This window comes from Rutilus rutilus (genome assembly GCF_951802725.1).
Source record: "Rutilus rutilus genome assembly, chromosome: 16".
Classification (NCBI taxonomy): Eukaryota; Metazoa; Chordata; class Actinopteri; order Cypriniformes; family Leuciscidae; genus Rutilus; species Rutilus rutilus.
Window position 1 is genome coordinate 5,984,826 of NC_140224.1, and position 18,195 is coordinate 6,003,020.

At 37.5% G+C, this 18,195-nt stretch overlaps 1 protein-coding gene across 2 annotated transcripts in view; it reads right to left on the minus strand.

The window, feature by feature from the left end:
* Window positions 1–18,195, minus strand: part of LOC311305754 (poly [ADP-ribose] polymerase tankyrase-2-like) — a 28,894-nt gene that overhangs the window by 9,493 nt on the left and 1,206 nt on the right. For both annotated transcript variants that reach the window (XM_084433584.1, XM_084433583.1), the window contains exons 2-17: window positions 14,373–14,597; window positions 14,118–14,213; window positions 12,972–13,008; window positions 12,771–12,846; window positions 12,428–12,522; window positions 9,153–9,219; window positions 8,872–9,058; window positions 8,668–8,789; window positions 7,823–7,914; window positions 7,650–7,728; window positions 5,942–6,113; window positions 4,735–4,814; window positions 4,450–4,595; window positions 3,516–3,681; window positions 3,200–3,419; window positions 1,201–1,310 (exon numbers count right to left, since the gene is read on the minus strand). In XM_084433584.1, coding sequence (XP_084289710.1) covers window positions 1,201–1,310; window positions 3,200–3,419; window positions 3,516–3,681; window positions 4,450–4,595; window positions 4,735–4,814; window positions 5,942–6,113; window positions 7,650–7,728; window positions 7,823–7,914; window positions 8,668–8,789; window positions 8,872–9,058; window positions 9,153–9,219; window positions 12,428–12,522; window positions 12,771–12,846; window positions 12,972–13,008; window positions 14,118–14,213; window positions 14,373–14,597 — 1,970 coding nt within the window. The remainder of the gene's footprint in view (window positions 1–1,200; window positions 1,311–3,199; window positions 3,420–3,515; window positions 3,682–4,449; window positions 4,596–4,734; window positions 4,815–5,941; window positions 6,114–7,649; window positions 7,729–7,822; window positions 7,915–8,667; window positions 8,790–8,871; window positions 9,059–9,152; window positions 9,220–12,427; window positions 12,523–12,770; window positions 12,847–12,971; window positions 13,009–14,117; window positions 14,214–14,372; window positions 14,598–18,195) is intronic.

Consider the following 18,195-nt stretch of genomic DNA (forward strand, 5'->3'; position numbering starts at 1 on the left):
TAACATGCTATATAAAATATTTGTGGGGTATTTTGAGCTAAAACTTCACATACACACTCTGGGGACATCAAAGACTTATTTGACATCTTGTGACAAGGGAATTATACCACCCCTTTAACTTCAGTAAGAAATTTACTTTTGCTATGGTTAAATAAATGTTCTGTGATATCTTCCAAAGATTTTTGAATTTAGGCACAATTTTTTCTCTATATAGTGTTGATATGGCAACTTGTAAATATACTAAGTTTTATCATGCTGGCATGTGTGGAAGCTTTTAAACCATGTGTGTTACAACTAGCCCCGTGTTAGGTTGTGCCCCGCTCATCCCTATATTGGAATCTTATGGATTACTTTTATGGTGCTTCTTTGTCATTTTTGGAACAAAACATTAGATTTTTAAAAATAAAAGTCACTTTCTGTGTTCCATGGAGGAAAGAAAGCCATACGGGTTTGGGAAGACATATTGGTGAAACATTTCTTGACTGAACTATTCATTTAAGAAATGTTTATAAGATTGCAGATATCTGGGAAAAGGGAAAAGGTTGAGAAAGGGAAACTGATTTTTACCAGAAACAAATCAAGGATGTTCAGTTGACTTTCACACAACAGAGACTATCAGACTTTTGTGATAGACTGCTGCAGTGATGAGATATTTTGGAAGTTAGCATCACACTGGTTCCCTCGACAAAAACCCAAATTTTCCTTTGTCTTTTAATCTATTGCAAAAAATAAGCTCTGTGATCAACAAAAGTTTATGATACTTGCATGTTTTGTTCATCAAGATAATTTTCACAAATTAACACAACTTTTTTCAACTTTGAAGCCTAAATACAATTACCAGAAATTAAAAGCTAACCTTAGGCCATAAACGAACTACACCACGGTCACTCAACTTCAACGTCACAACCAATAAGCTTCCAACAACTCTTTCAGTCTTTAATGAATAAAAAAAAAACATTTTCCATTTGCGATTATAAACTCAACAGGGCTCTGAAAGAGAGTAGATGAGTTTACCTGTTCAGGTGATGACGTTTAATGTCCTCGACAACCTTTGTAGCAACATTTTGCCACTTGTTAGCAACTACATTTTCAAGACACGTAAAAGCTTTAAACATCACGAGTGGGGTATTACTGGCGTGTTTTATGTCATAGAATAAAATGTGAAAATAACTGATCATGTTAGGTGTACGCAGTACTCACCCCGTAAGATGCAGCGTTGTGTAGGGGAATGAGACCACCTTTATCCTGAGAGTTCACCTCTGCCCCGTGCTGCAGCAGATATTCAGCCACCTCCAAATTATTATAGCCAGCTAATCATACAGAAAACGAACACCACCAACATGAAAATATACTTTTTCAATTTGTTCATATTTCAGATATTTTATTCATTTATTTGAGCACGTTTTGTAAAGTTCACTAAAGTCAATTTTTTAATGACTATTTGCTCTTAGCCATAAACTGATTCCAAATGCAAATGTAGCAGGCGTAACAAAGCCAGAATGTTTAAAAAGGTCTCCAGGTTCTGGTTTTGCCTTTAAATCAACTGTGCATCTTAGATTCCGACCCATTCAATATGTGCTGCAGCCGCGGCGCTACCATTGGGCCCGGGTGGGCCTGGGCCCACCCATTTTAGGTCCGTGCCCACCCATTTTCTACTATGGTTTTGTACGTTTCTTCATTCGGATCTATTTGCGATCCATTCCATTCTAAACAAACAACGCAGTTTACATGCTTCGTCCTTGTTACATTATTCATTAAGATAGTAATTATTAAATGCACGCATAATTATCAGTGAACTTGATAAATGTTGCAGATATGTTTTACATGCATGCACAAACAAATGCCTTTCAACTTAGTGTGCAAAATTCAGAATAAAATGAATGTGCAGCAATTTGTACAAATAGAGAGTCTGTAGGCCTACTATATGTGTTGTAGCCATTAAATAAGCTCATTTAGTTTCATATTTGTTAAAATATTATAATGTTATTTTTTCATTTATGTTGATTATGAAAAGTTACGAGTAAGATAGGATGCGCAATATCGAGAGACATGGAGCGGGTCAGACATGATTTTGGCCACTTAAGGTTTGTTTTGTAGAAAGCCTTTTTTTAAGTGAATTTCGTTTTGTATAAATTGTATCTTAATTTTAATAATTTTTTTATCAACCAATTGCCTGGATTTAATAAATAAGAAGCAAATATAGCAGACAACATAATCATGGAGGCGCCTGCGGGGTCACTTGCATTGCTCGTGAACAGGAGCGCTCATCCTAACTTAACGAAACTCAGCATATGCCTCACAGACATGAAATATATCTTAAGAAAGCTTGAAATGTCTTTTTAACAATTTAAAATGAAAAGAAATAGGCTACTCTCTGGTTATGTAATCCATGATGTGCATTTCTCTCTATAGGCGCGTTCACTACGGAGATGGCGATCGTCAACTTCATCTTTACAGCTGTTGTTGCTGTTAATAAACTAAAAATAATAGGCCTATAATTTTATTAAACAATAAATTAAATGAAACTGTAATTGTATTAAAAAAAGCTACAAAAAATTCCTGTTTATATATCTTTTAAAACCTATGCTAATTACGCATTAAATTCAGGTAGGCTACTGAGTCCTCACTGTCCTCAGTGCCGCAGAAAAGCGCTGAAACGGAGATGAAGGGGAACCCGTTTTTTTTTTTTTTTTTTGGGGCTTATTTTAACTGGCCCATCCAGTTTTCTGGGGGCCCACCTACAATCAAAATCCTGGCGCCGCTAGTGATGTGCTGTATGCATAATTAGTGTTTTAATTTGAGAGAATGCAATTCTCAGTGCGCTCTGTCATCTAGTAAGTCTGTGTTTACTCTCTTTATTATTTATACATTTTTAAAAATCTCTTTATTTGTGTATAAATCTGAGGTTTAGTACCTGCTGTTTTAACAGATTACTTGTATATTAAGTTCACCTTTTTCAAATTGATACATTTTTAAATATTTCAGTAAATATTATAAAATAGTTTTATTGCAAAAACATTGTGCGTGTTATTTAAAATGTTTTAAATAAATTGTGTGATAACATTTTTAATGTATATATATCGGCCAGATATCAGCATCAGCATCTGCCCTAAAAAAAAAACCCTTATTGGTCAAACACTATCTATACAAACTTAAGTAAACTATTATATGAAAGCATCCTACTTTGACCCACACCTACCAGCGAGGTGCAGCGGAGTGGAGTGACGTCCCTGTGTGTCTCGACAGTTCACGTTGTCTGGAGTGCAGAGCTTTTTAACGCGAGTTAAGCAGCCTTTCTTAGCGGCGTCCAGCAGTGCTGCGTCACCCCTGAGCAGATCCTGAATGTCTGTATCCTCATCCTTCACCAAGTCCAGAGGGGTGTTTCCATCACGATTCTTTTTGGTCGGGTCGGCACCATGCTGTGTCAAGGAATTACTTTGTTATACTGTCGTGAACATAGCACTGAACACAGTGCTTCCTCCATCACTTTGCTGCCATTGATAATAGAAGAATACCTGAAGCAGCAGTTTGCAGATCTCATATTTGCCCTTGGCGGCCGCCTCGTGCAGTGGGGTGAACTTCCACAGGTCGGCCACGTTAACCACAGCACCGTGAATGACGAGGAGCTCGGCGACCTCGTAATGCCCATAGGAACAGGCGTTGTGCAAGGGGACCAGGCCACTATGTAGCACAAAACGGAGACATCATCTTACTTAAACCAATGGGTCGTTTTCACATTTCTCATAAGCAGAAGTCGTCATAGTTGGGTAAACTTCTATAGTGGTGAACAGGAGATAACAAATATAATTTTTGTATTCCCATTACCTAATAGCGAAAAACAAAACAAAAAAAACATGATAGCATTTCCACAACTTTCCAAAAGAGGTGAAAAATATGGAGAGATTGATTACAGCAGTCAGAACAGAGAATGATGTGAAATTTGTCGTCACTCCCTCAGCCGTTGTATCAGAAACACCCTCGCAGCAGTTATTATGCTTTTTTGTAATTTACTGCCAAGGCAATATAAAACAAAGTATAACATTATAAATGTATATAAAAAACTGTTTATGAAATCCTTTGTTTATGAATCTACTTGAATAGGTCATCCTGCTTGAATGTTCAAAAATCACTTTATTTGATTTTTTGACATATTTGACATTGTTGCAGCTCCTCTCTTCCCAGTCTGTCAGTAACGCTCTATTTAGTTCCTGTCTCAATGAAGGCCCTCCTTCTGAAAAGTGCAATGTGCTCTGATTGGTCGACTGGATCAGTATGTTGTGATTGGTCAACCGCTTCCAGCATGTTTCGGAAATGTCACGCCCCTTACACTAACTGCATTAGATCTGTGGTGGAAAAAACAGCGTCTCTTGGACATGCGACAAAACACTACTAACGCAACTCAACCAGCCAACCCCCCCCCCCCCCCCCCCTTCCCTTTTGTCATCTCACCCCTTGTCTTTAGCGTGCACATCGGCTCCGTGCAGCAGCAGATACTCCACCACAGCTACACGGTTGTACCCCGCCGCAAAGTGTAGGGGTGTGGACTGCCTTCCCTCCACGTCTCTACAGTTCACGTTCTGAAGAGTACAGAGCTTCTACATGGAGAGGTAAAAAAATAAACTATTTATCAGTCCTAACATGGGAATCTGGTATAATCGACTTCATAATGATTTCACAACTACATGGGGGGAAAATTGATCATCTCACACTGTTTGGTGTATTTTTTGTCCTCACCTTCACCACTTCCAGACCTCCTGATTTGGAGGCTTCTAGCAGCTGCCTGTCTGTGTCTGAGTTGCCTGTAAATGTTCCCTCTGGGAATAAAAAAACAACAAGCAAGGTAAAAAAAAGAAGAATGTTTTTATGTTTATGTGCTTTTGTGTTTATTTTAAAGTGCCCTGATTATGTTATTTTAAAAGTCTCCTACAATCGGTTTACATGCATTCAGGGTAAAAAAAACACTGACATTTTCTCATAATATACATTGCAGCATCAGCTCTTTTCTCACAGTGCCAGAAACAGTTCAATAAAGGATTTAGTTTGTCTAATTGCCTCCTTTCCGAGAGCCTACTCTGCTCTTATTGGTCTAATGGCCCAGTCTGACCGTTATACTGCTTGTGTGTGTCGGAAATGAAACGCCCATTACACTGAATAATATATCTGAATTTCAGCTCTGGAGGCTTCCTCAGCACTTCTGTGCACAGTCATACAAACAGTAAAAATGGCATCAGGATTTACCGTTACCGTATCAATTTGAGCCCGAGTCCGGTAATGAAACATTGGAAGAAGCTGAGAGGATTTGCTTTTGCAAAGCAGAAAACAGCGTCTTCTCGACATGTCGACAACACGAATCAAACTCTTCCAGTCTCAGCTACAACTACAAGTGTTTGAGGGCGGGTCAAAGTAGATGTTGTTCTCAGGCAGCCGCAACATTTGTGGTGAAGAGAATTAAAAATTTTATGTAACAATTTACTGACGTGTTTTGGCTTAAAAGCCTTCCTCAGGGTCTCAAAGGAGGCAGCCAATGATGACGAACATAGGCTGGTATTATGCAAATTTGTTACAAATCTACTTTGTTCGTGCAGGAAGAACGAATGGAATTACTGACGACTCGTTTCAGGCTGTTTCAGTTCTTTCGTTTGGAAAGCAGTAATTACATTTGTCATGCACTTTGATCTTTTACATTCACAAACAGCAATACTACACAATACATGAAAGATGATTTCTGAAATAATGCATAATGGGGCACTTTAAACGATTAGTTAAATTTTTTTTTAAGCATTCTTAATCCAATCCTGTATTCCAATTGTAAACAAAACACAAATTCATGCTGATCTTTTCCATACAAGTGAAAAATGAAACAGCATAAACATTCTGCTAAATTTCTTTTTTTGTGTTCCACAGAAGAAAGTCATACAGGTTTGGAACGACATGAGGTCACCTCGCAGTATCTCCTGAATGCTTTGACTGGCGATCTGAGAGGGTGAGAAGCCCTGCAGGGAAGTGATGAGCGGGTCACATCCAGCACTCAGGAGCATGTGACAGGTCTGCAGATGACCACAGTGAGCTGCGCGGTGAAGCGCTGTCTGACCCAGGTTATCTACCGCATTCACCTGCACATCACAACAACACGTTCACGGGGAAAGCACTTTTTCAGTTTTGCATTACTGTTTTCTTTGTTTTTACAAACTGAGGGCCATATCAAAATAATTCGATGTATTTCCGATTGAAACAGGATATTCAACAAGACAAAACATGTAGGGGCTGAGATATGGGAAGTTACTGGTTGAGTCACTGGTTTGTGTACTGATGAAATCTGTATTATAAAAATGGATTTTGATTTCATGTTCAATCACAAGTCAAGTAAAATGTATGTGTATTGCGCTTTTCACAATACACATTGTTTCAATGCAGCTTTACAGATAATCTAGATGTTAATGTTTATAATATCTTAATATCTTCATGCCTTATAGTTGCATTTAGCAGATTAGAGCTGAGGTAAAATATAGTTTACACTTTGCAACGGTACATGCAATCAAGCAGTTGAGATTTGCCATCTATCTATCTATCTATCTATCTATCTATCTATCTATCTATCTATCTATCTATCTATCTATCTATCTATCTATCTATCTATCTATCTATCTATATCTATCTATATATATCTATATATATATGAAGAGTTCAGATGCAAAAGCCTCTAATTGCCATCTGAAATTTTCTTCTAGAATGATCATTTTTATCAAGTTTGTATATTTAAGTTCAATAATTTCACTTAAATGGCAATGCAAATTACCTATTAATTGTCATTTAAGTGAAATTACTTAACTTAAATATACAAGCTTTATAAAAAAATGATCATTCTAGAAGAAAATTTCAGATGGCACTTAGAGGCTTTTGCATCTGAACTCTTCATATATATATATATATATATATATATATATATTTTTTTTTTTGACTTACGCTAGTATACTGTATGCATACGGATAAAGTTGGACATACTTATTTAGTGAATGTTACATAAAGAGCTGTGCCATAGTACAGCTACATTTTTGCAACAAAATAAGTCAAGCGTTTGTGATTTGCTATATATTACTGTATATATCACCCTATGCGAGTATACTGTATGTATGTAAAAAAAATATATACAATTTTATAAAGAGAGCTCTGCGATAATACAGTTTACCTTTAACGAAGATATGAAGATATGAATCACGCAGCCAAGATTTGCTGTATAATATATTTTGCTTTATGTGAGCATACTGTATGCATGCAGGTAAAGCAGGATTTACTATATTTAACTTTTAATATATTGCAGGGTGATTAAATAGGTTACATTTTTTGATGATATAACAATTAAGGAGTTGCTATATAGTATAGAATAGCACTATATAGTACAATGTAAATGTGAGTGTACTGTTTGTAAGGGTGGATATACTGTACTTATAGTAGTTGAATAGTTTGTATTAATTATTAATTTGTTAGTTCATTCGAGTTATTAATTCATTATGTGTTGAATCACAGATTCAAGTATTTTCATCCTGATGGCATAAGTAAAGGCTGACAGAATAACTGTGATGCTAAAATAACATTTGTGGAGCCCATGTTTAATTCTGAATGTTTTACTGCAGCTGAAAAATCTCACTTACTTTCGCCTGGTGTTTCACCAACACCTCGATGATGTCATTGTGGGACTTCTCCGCGGCAAGATGCAGAGGTGTGAGGAAGCTGTGTGAAAGACAGAGATCCAGAAGCCATTACTGAATATGATACACGATCATTAAGACACGCTCTGCAAACCCGAACAACGCGACTGACTCACTCTTTGTTCTTCTCATTGACGTTGGCTCCTTTTCTGAGCAGCAATTCACAGATCTGTTTCCTCTTGGGATAGGGCGACGTGGAGGCACAATGCTATCAAAGACAATCACAGAAATCTCTTTTATTCACTTGAAGATCTATAAAAATCTCTATTCTTTAGAAGGTTTGTGTTTAATTGTAGCATTCACAGGTGTGTGCATATCAGATATGTTTTGAACCTCTTCAATCGTGGCTCATTCAATAGGATTTAATAGTTGTAAATATGCTTTTTACAGTCATTGTGTTGAGTCTTTTTTTAAAAAGTGACTATAAATAAGAAAATATTTCCAGAAAAAAAGGCCTTAACTGGAATGGAATTAATACTTTTATTTAAGGATGCATTCAATTGACAGTAAAGACATTATAACATTATATATATATATTATACATTAGAATGTTATAATGTAAAATATTTCTATTTCAAATAAATCCTGTTCTTTTGGAAAAAATTATTATTCTATTTAATAAAAGAATCCTGAAATAAATGTATCATGGTTTCCACAAAAATATAAAGCAACACAATTTTTATCACTGATAATAAGAAATGTTTCTTAAGCAACAAATCAGCATTTTAGAAAGATTTCCATGACACTGGAAACAGAAAAGTAATTACATTTATTTATATTTAAATAGAAAAGTTATTTTTGAATTTTTACTGTATTTTTGATCAAATAAATGCAAACTTGGAAAACATAAGATACTTCTTTCAAAAATATTTAAAGAATCTTACCTTGAAATTGTTATAATTAAATTTTTTTTTTTTTTTTAAATATAATACATATAATAAAAAAGAGAAAATAGCCTTACTAGAGCTGTCTCTTGGGTTAGAGGGTGTTTGAAGTTGATGGTCTCAAGAGAGAGGTGTTTTTTAAAGCAGGCCATGTCCGCCTCACGTGCTGCCCGCAGCAAAGCGTGACCTCTGAACTCATCTGCAACAGAGAGAGACGCCCCATCAGTCATTTACGCAGCAAACAAAACATTAGCTGATCTTAGTAGCAGTCACACGCTTACACGCCAGACGCTCTTTCAGCAGGGTGTTCGGGGCCAGGTCCATCGCGCTCCTGTTGTGGCAGTTGAGGAAGTTGGGGTCGGCCCCGTAGCTGAGCAGGAGAGAACAGACCTCCGCTCGGTTTTTTGAGGCTGCCTCGTGCAAAGGTGTGAACTGCCACAGGTCCATAGCGTTGACACAGGCTCCATGCTGCGGAAAAAAGGAAAAGATGGAGTGTAGTTACCACGTCAACTAAAATGAAAGAACTCAGAACAAGAAAGCAGACAAAAAAACGCGTGAATACCTTTACAAGCAACTCAGCTACCTCATAGTGACCGTATGAACAGGCGTTATGAAGAGGCACAAGATCACTGTAAACACAAGGCCAAGTGTAAGATAGTGTACAATGAAAATGAAAGACAATGCAACAATGAAAGAAGACTACCGTTTTTATCAGAATGTTTTGGGTTCAAAGTTAAGTCAAATTTGACACATTCCTCAGATTGCAAGAACAAACAAAAAATGTGTTTACAGCTAAGTCTAGGGGACGATATACACACTGTTCCGAAAGTATAGTCACATGTTTAAGTTAAGTTAACATGAGACTAGTGTAATAGAATTGAATATTAACCTTGTCTGTACATCCAATTTTTTTTTTAACTAGGGATGCACCAATATTAAAATTCTGGACGATATCGGTGGGCTGATAATTATTTGCATGTTATGGCCAATATCTAAATAAATTAATATATAATAATATTTCAATCATGACAACTCTTGATCATGAAAACTCATACTATGTGAGCATGTAAGATATGCTGCTGCTTAATGAATAGGCATACATAAATCCTGTAGCAGATCTAGGCAGGTGGAGCTGGGGAGGTGGAGGGTTTCAGAGGAACTATGGTGACGTGCAAAAGAACACTGAGCCAGACTATTTAAATTAGAGGTCAACCGTTTGATAGATTTAGATTAATCAGCAAAAATCCATACCGATAGTTTTTCCGGAATGTGTCCATTGCTGGAGCAGCTGAGAAGGGTGCACTGTCATTATACAGTACGAGAGCGGCCTCTAGAGGCGAGATAAAAACTATCACTAACACCTTGTGGTGTTTGTTTTTACATGTGAGGCTGCGCACTGCACAGAGCGGGATAATTCAGATGCGGATTTAAAACAGACAATGAAACGGTATGTATACAGTACACTGTTTTCATATCAAGGTAATTAATTTGTTGTCTAGATGCTGCATTAGTGGAGAGCGCTAGAGGACGCTAACATTACTAGTACCTCAGCAGTGACAAGCAAGACCGACCCAAATGTTTAATGTCACGATTGTGACCATCTATTTGCATTAGGCTAGTTTATATCCAACTGGTCGCTTTAATGCATTATTTATCCAGTCAAGTTGTATATTTAAAGCTAGTGATGTGAGAAAGCAAACTGCATTGTCATGCAGCCGACAGAAACATATAAACATATCAGAAACGCATTCAATTTCAGCTCTTTTTTATCATCATTGTAATACATATTTGTTATTTTGAGTAGATAATCAAGTGTTCTAAAAAAGAAGGAAATAAAGTGAGAGAGTATACATACAATACATACAGTGGGGAGAACAAGTATTTGATACACTGCCGATTTTGCAGGTTTTCCCACTTACAAAGCATGTAGAAGTCTGTAATTTTTATCATAGGTACTCTTCAACTGTGAAAGACGGAATCTAAAACAAAAATCCAGAAAATCACATTGTATGATTTTTAAGTAATTAATTTGCATTTTATTGCATGACATAAGTATTTGATACATCAGAAAAGCAGAACTTAATATTTGGTACAGAAACCTTTGTTTGCAATTACAGAGATCATACGTTTCCTGTAGTTCTTGACCAGGTTTGCACACACTGCAGCAGGGATTTTGGCCCACTCCTCCATACAGACCTTCTCCAGATCCTTCAGGTTTCAGAGCTGTCGCTGGGCAATATGGACTTTCAGCTCCCTCCAAAGATTTTCTATTGGGTTCAGGTCTGGAGACTGGCTAGGCCACGCCAGGACCTTGAGATGCTTCTTACGGAGCCACTCCTTAGTTGCCCTGGCTGTGTGTTTCGGGTCGTTGTCATGCTGGAAGACCCAGCCACGACCCATCTTCAATGCTCTTACTGAGGGAAGGAGGTTGTTGGCCAAGATCTCGCGATACATGGCCCCATCCATCCTCCCCTCAATACGGTGCAGTCGTCCTGTCCCCTTTGCAGAAAAGCATCCCCAAAGAATGATGTTTCCACCTCCATGCTTCACGGTTGGGATGGTGTTCTTGGGGTTGTACTCATCCTTTTTCTTCCTCCAAACACGGTGAGTGGAGTTTAGACCAAAAAGCTCTATTTTTGTCTCATCAGACCACATGACCTTCTCCCATTCCTCCTCTGGATCATCCAGATGGTCATTGGCAAACTTCAGACGGGCCTGGACATGCGCTGGCTTGAGCAGGGGGACATTGCGTGCGATGCAGGATTTTAATCCATGACGGCGTAGTGTGTTACTAATGGTTTTCTTTGAGACTGTGGTCCCAGCTCTCTTCAGGTCATTGACCAGGTCCTGCCGTGTAGTTCTGGGCTGATCCCTCACCTTCCTCATGATCATTGATGCCCCACAAGGTGAGATCTTGCATGGTGCCCCAGACCGAGGGAGATTGACCGCCATCTTGAACTTCTTCCATTTTATAATAATTGCGCCAACAGTTGTTGCCTTCTCACCAAGCTGCTTGCCTATTGTCCTGTAGCCCACCCCAGCCTTGTGCAGGTCTACAATTTTATCCCTGATGTCCTTACACAGCTCTCTGGTCTTGGCCATTGTGTAGAGGTTGGAGTCTGTTTGATTGAGTGTGTGGACAGGTGTCTTTTATACAGGTAACGAGTTCAAACAGGTGCAGTTAATACAGGTAATGAGTGGAGAACAGGAGGGCTTCTTAAAGAAAAACTAACAGGTCTGTGAGAACCGGAATTTGTACTGGTTGGTAGGTGATCAAATACTTATGTCATGCAATAAAATGCAGATTAATTATTTAAAAATCATACAATGTGATTTTCTGGATTTTTGTGGTGTACCTATGATAAAAATTACAGACCTCTACATGCTTTGTAAGTAGGAAAACCTGCAAAATCGGCAGTGTATCAAATACTTGTTCTCCCCACTGTATGTTACATATCTATTTTCAATGATATAGCGTTTGTGTAGATTAACCGGTTTTCGGCCAGCATGGGCCAAACTAGTTATCGTTATTGGTCAAATTCACTATCAGTCGACCTTCAATTTAAATGTTGAGCAAGCAATCTCACTGGCTGCAGAATCAGCAGAGGCCATTATGGTTCTGTGCATCTCTACAAAGGCGGTAAAGCCAGTAAAAAGAGACTGGAATTATGCCTGTGGAGCGTCTTACGTCCATTTTAAGTGCATTACCGTAAACAGAAGTTTTATTTGTTTTTTTGTTTTTTTTACAAACTGAAGGCAATCTATTTCTGTGCTAACTGACAGCATAGAGCTTAACTTGTACGGCACTTTAAGTCACACTCAACACAGACATCGCACCCTTTATCTTTAGCGTGCACGTCGGCTCCATGCTCCAACAACAGCTGCACTGTCTTCACACGATTATAGCCCGCCGCCAGATGCAGAGGGGTGGACTGCAACCAACAAACAATCCATTCAGAAACACATATGCAAAGTATTATTTAAATGAAGATGCATGTAGAACCTAGAACTATTACATACTGTATGAAATGTCTGGCTACATTACGTTTTATTTGAGTGGCTCGGTAATGTTGAGAACATTTGAAGATGGTTTTACATTAACAATCCCACTGTCAAACAGATGGCAAAATTTGAGGCAACACTTGATTAAATATAAATGAACTATAATTTAATAAATCACCTTCCTTCCGTCACTAGCGTGACAGTTCACATTTAATGGTGTGAGGAGGCTCATCAGTTTTTCTTCATTTCCACTTCTGTATAAAAGCAATGAGCGGCAAGTCAATTAAAAGAACAATGCGAGTCACGACAGCAATTTAGCTTAGCAATATTCATCTCTCCTCAGGTCTCCTGAACAATATTGAGCTTAAATTGTTATTACCTTGCGCTCTCGAGGAGTTCATCCTTTCTATATTCACCTAGATTTAAGAAAGAATTAAGCATATTAACATAAATGGCAATCTCGTTTGAGCACAAATGAAAAGCCAAGCCACCAGGAGAACATGCCAGCCTTGAGTAAATTGGCAATTACTAAACACAGTCTTAAAAACAAATAGAGGAAAAACAAATGAGAATTGTGGGAATAACTCTAAATTATCGTAAATAAAAGTTTCCTAGTTAAAAATTGGGCACGAACGCCCTAGGATAATTTTGATACCCAAGTTCCAGAGTTAGGCGGGCCATAAACTTTAAACATGGCGGAGGAACTTTAAACACAACAGCTCCATCACCTTGTCTTGTCGTTAAAGTAGTGCATTTTTACATTATGAATAACCATTTGAAGCATATTGTGTGTTTTATACTGTACACAGCAAAAACAGCCTGTATTTGAGCAAAATTCCAGAATTGTCAGCAAACTGACTATCTAGATAGCGCGGTGAAGGTTTACATTGAAGGTTGTCAATGAATGGGACACTAAACATAATTTTGGCTTTAATAAGATTTTCCCAATAAATAGGCAAGAATTAACCTGGTTTTCTCATTTCTGTTCTTTCCAACAACAAAGCACTTGGAGCGCGACAAGCTCGTAATCACAACTTCAGAAGTGGAAAAGTAGGACATTTCCAATAGCACGTGAAGGCAGCATAAGAATAAAGTATTCCAGAAAGACATGTAATAAAAAACAATAAAAATCTCATGTAGTGCTGCAACTAACAAATATTTTGAACATCGATGAATCTGTCGATTATTTTTTCGATTAATCCTTTAAACAGATGAAAAATAAAATCCCCAAATGATTCATTAAAACAATTTACATATTGATTTAAAAATGAATTTATTTTAATCCATTATTTACCAAAATTTTATTCCACATGCTGGCCAATGATGTCCTCCATAAAATGTGCTTTAAAAGGCGTGAAAACAAATATTGTGAACTTATATAGCCTATGTAGGCTATGCTATATATTACTGTTTGCACTGTACAATGAGGCATGACCTTGTATCATTACCCAGCAGCCGATCTTCCTCTCATTACATTGAATCTGACTGTGGACTAGAGCTTTAAGAGGTTCAAGAGCTCGCTCACCGGTCAGCACAGTTTTGGTGGAAGCTTCAGCCAAGTCAAGCGCTGTCCTTCCATCAGTGTTTCGGATGGTTGGCTCAGCACCATGTTGTAGTAAAACTACCAATGACAAACATGACACAAACAGCATTATACATTCTACATACAAATGAGATCCACGTTTGACGTACTTTTCTCATCAAAACAAGTTATTATGAATGCATGTGCATTATAGTGTAAACTTTGTTACTAGAAGGTCTGAGAGGCACCAGGTTTTACCAATGCAGACGTCGATCTTGCCCTTGATGGCAGCCTCGTGGAGTGGGGTATAATTCCAGTTGTCTCTGGAGTTGGCATCAGCCCCGTGTTGCAGAAGCAGGTTGACGACCTCAGCATGACCAAAAGAGCAGGCGTTGTGCAGCGAGATGAGACCACCATCATCGCAGGCGTGCACGTTAGCACCGTTTAGAAGGAGGTAGTCCACCACATCTCTACGGCCAAAACCTGCCACAGAACAGTCCATCGCTTTATACAGAGGCGGACAGAGTACACAGCTTCATTACTTGAGTAAAAGTACAGATACCCCTTGCTAAATTTTACTCAAGTACAAGTAAAAGTACTACAGTCAGATGTCTACTTAAGTAAAAGTACTAAAGTACTTGTTTTTAAAAGTACTTGAGTATCAAGAGTACAAGAGTACATTTTCTAAATATTGCATTACTACTGCCACAGTGCTTACATTGGTAAACACAGCAAACACTTGAAGCGAAAACTATCATTAACTTGTTCAGAAAATTGAAATAGTCTGCCGAGGTGGGGCCATGCGACATTTTTTTTCCCAGGATGGTAGGGTATACTTTCTATGCTTGGTTATGCAGTCCCTAACAATTTACTTGCCATTGTTATGTGCCATTGCACACACACACACATGTCTATATTACTAACAGAGCACTATCGCTCTACACTGGCCAAAAGGGGACTCTCTGACCGATGTCTACCTATCCAACAGGGGACTCCCATCAAGGTTATTGTAGTCTGGCATTTTTAAATTAGTTTTTACTTTAATATCATTTTCAAATTTCCAATAAATTTCAGTTAGTTTAATGTTTGCAGTTTACAGCTAACTCTTGTGAAAACCTCTTAATAATAAAAATAAAATAATAGTTTGAGGATGAACAAAGAACCAAACATATGCAACTAAAAAGTACAGAATATTCATTCATACTCATTCATATTAAAAATTAAATCTTGTTAAACATGGTGTATAAGAGGGGGAAAAAGGGGAAAAAAATATGCGTATGATTATTATGATTATTCTTTAAGGTTGTTTCTATGATTAATCCTTTCCAACATTATTCTTGTATTGATACATTTATGCCTTTTTTCTATTGCAGCGTTTCATAGTTAGTTCATAGTTATACTCATATTCAAATGTTCTATTCAGACTAGACATTTAGTATAGGCCTACTTCTACTCTGACAAATGTAGCCTACATCTATTTCTGGGCTAGACATGCAATTTGTTTTTTCCGTTTTCTGCTCAGTGTGGTATCTAATCTAATATGTATGGTTTAGTTTCACATGAGATGGTTATCTTACCTGGAATTAATGTACAGCTGTATTTGCATAAAGTCTAGTCATGATAGAAATAATTAATTGGCTATTTCTGCTTCTTAGGGCTGGTTCACACAGAAAGCGGTTTTGGTTGGAAAAACGGAAAAAAGACGCGGGCAGTGGAATGGGAAAAAAGTGCAAGGTCTCGAGACATTTGTCGTTAGTTTTGTTTAGTTTTAGTTTTTCATTTTTGTTGAAATTTCTATTTTATTTCAGTTTATGCAAATGTTTTTTGACCAATAGTTTTAGTCTTAGTTTCATTTTTCGTTTACGAAAAAAACTTTGACTCCCATAGCCTGCAATGGAACTGTGTGTGTGTGTGTATTTAAGTTCAGTAATTTCACTAAATGGCAATGAATATTACCTATTAATTGTCATTTAAGTGAAATTACTGAACTTAAATATACAAGCTTGATAAAAATTACCATTCTAGAAGACATTTTCAGATGGCACTTAGAGGCTTTGGCATCTGAACTCTTCATATTGTAACTATATATATATAGTTACAAAATGAAGACAGACTTCACTGCCAGTTCACTTCACTGTTCACACACACACACACACACACACACACACACACACACACACACACACACACACACACACACACACACACACACACACACACACACACACACACACACACACACACACACAGTTCCATTGCAGGCTATGGGAGTCCCCTGTTCGATAGGTAGAGATCGGTCAGAGTTGCAGGTCCCCACTTGGCATGTTTGTTTTTTTTTTTATAAAAAAATGCATTTTTAAAGTTATATTAAGAAAAAAGACCTTAAAAGAAAATTTTGTATGTCATTTTTGTTTCTTTAAAATGACCAGAAACACTAGTCCCCTATTGGCCAGTGTAGAGCGATAGTCCCCTGTTTGTAATATAGACGTGTGTGTGTGTGTGTGTGTGTGTGTGTGTGTGTGTGTGTTCCTTTGGAGGGTGTGGTTATCAGGTAGGGGAGGTTCAGTGAGCTTCAGTGCCCAGGGGCCCCTGGGGGTACTAATCCAGCCTTGCCTACCATCCTGGAAAAAAAAAAAACTCCCGGGATGGACCTGCTGCGTCTTCATCCATTGTTTCGTCTCTTATCTAAATCTGACCATTTGAGAGGGAAACAACAAATTGAGGGTTTCCGAGATGTTCCGAGAGATCTTTGTTCCTTTTTTTTTTTGAAGAAGAAGTAACGGGTACTCATAGTTATGGATAGAAATGTAGTGGAGTAAAGAGTACAATATTTGCCTCTCAAATGTACTTGAGTAAAGTCATGAGTACTCCCCAAAAATGATACTTGAGTAAAGTACAGATCCCTCAAAATTGTACTTAAGTACTGTACTCAAGTAAATGTACTCCGTTACTGTCCGGCTCTGGCTTTACATGATGAACATATTTCATTTAGTCTTTTATTCACATATTAACATTGATCAGCAAACATAAACAGAAGCTCAACCGAACTCGCATGACGTGCGATAACAAACCTCTTTGGTTCTTGCTGAAGCTCAAACATGCTGCGTAACACAAGAATGAACCTCATTAGTTCTCGCACGTCAAGCGAACATGCTTGAGCTTCTGTTTACCACAATTGATGTGTGAGTTGATGAATGAATGTGTGAATAAAAGCCTAAATTCAATCTGTTAATCATAAAGTGATCGAGTCTCTTCAGAAAATTTGGATTAAACCGCTCAAATCATATTGATTAGTTTTACGATCTCTTTATGAACTTTTTGAACCATCAAAGTGGTAGTTGCGTAGCTGTCAATAGAGGGACAGAAATCTCTCAGATTTCATTCGTTCAGTCGTTTTTTGATTTAATGGCAGTTCATGCGTGAACGTTCAGCCTATTATATAGGTTAGTCAATGCATTATTCTTTTCTTTTTGTATTAGTGTTTAAAATATATAATTTAAATTTACAATTATTTTTATTATTTTTTTAAACTTACTGGGCGAGGGAGACCATGCTAACAGCCGTCATTTACCAACTGATGCAAAGCGTTGGTGAATTTATATCTACACAGAAGAAGTTGTGTCGAGCCATTCGTTAGTCTGGTTGTTTGATGAGAAAACGATTAAATGTAGTTGCAATAAACGAGATAAGAATCCACACATCAGCTGCTGCAGCAGAGGACTTTTATTCTGCTGCGGAACCATAGACTGTAAAAAAATAAGAACTGATGACGGAACAGTTTGATCTTCGGCTGACAAATCAGAGGAAAGGGGCGTTTCATTCCCGCCCAAGTGTAGAAATCGAATATTCAAGCTGTTTATTCATTTTTCTGCCTCAGAACAAAAAACGAAAAATCAAGCTGAATTCTTGTTTTTCGAGTTTTAAAAAAAAAAAATTAAAAACGAAAAAGGAACTGTTTTCTCATTTTTCTATTTTCAATATTAAATCAAAAAACGACTGAACGAATGACACGGATTATGAAATCTGAGAGATTTCTGTCCCTCTATTGACAGCTACGCAACTGAACGAATGATACACGGAT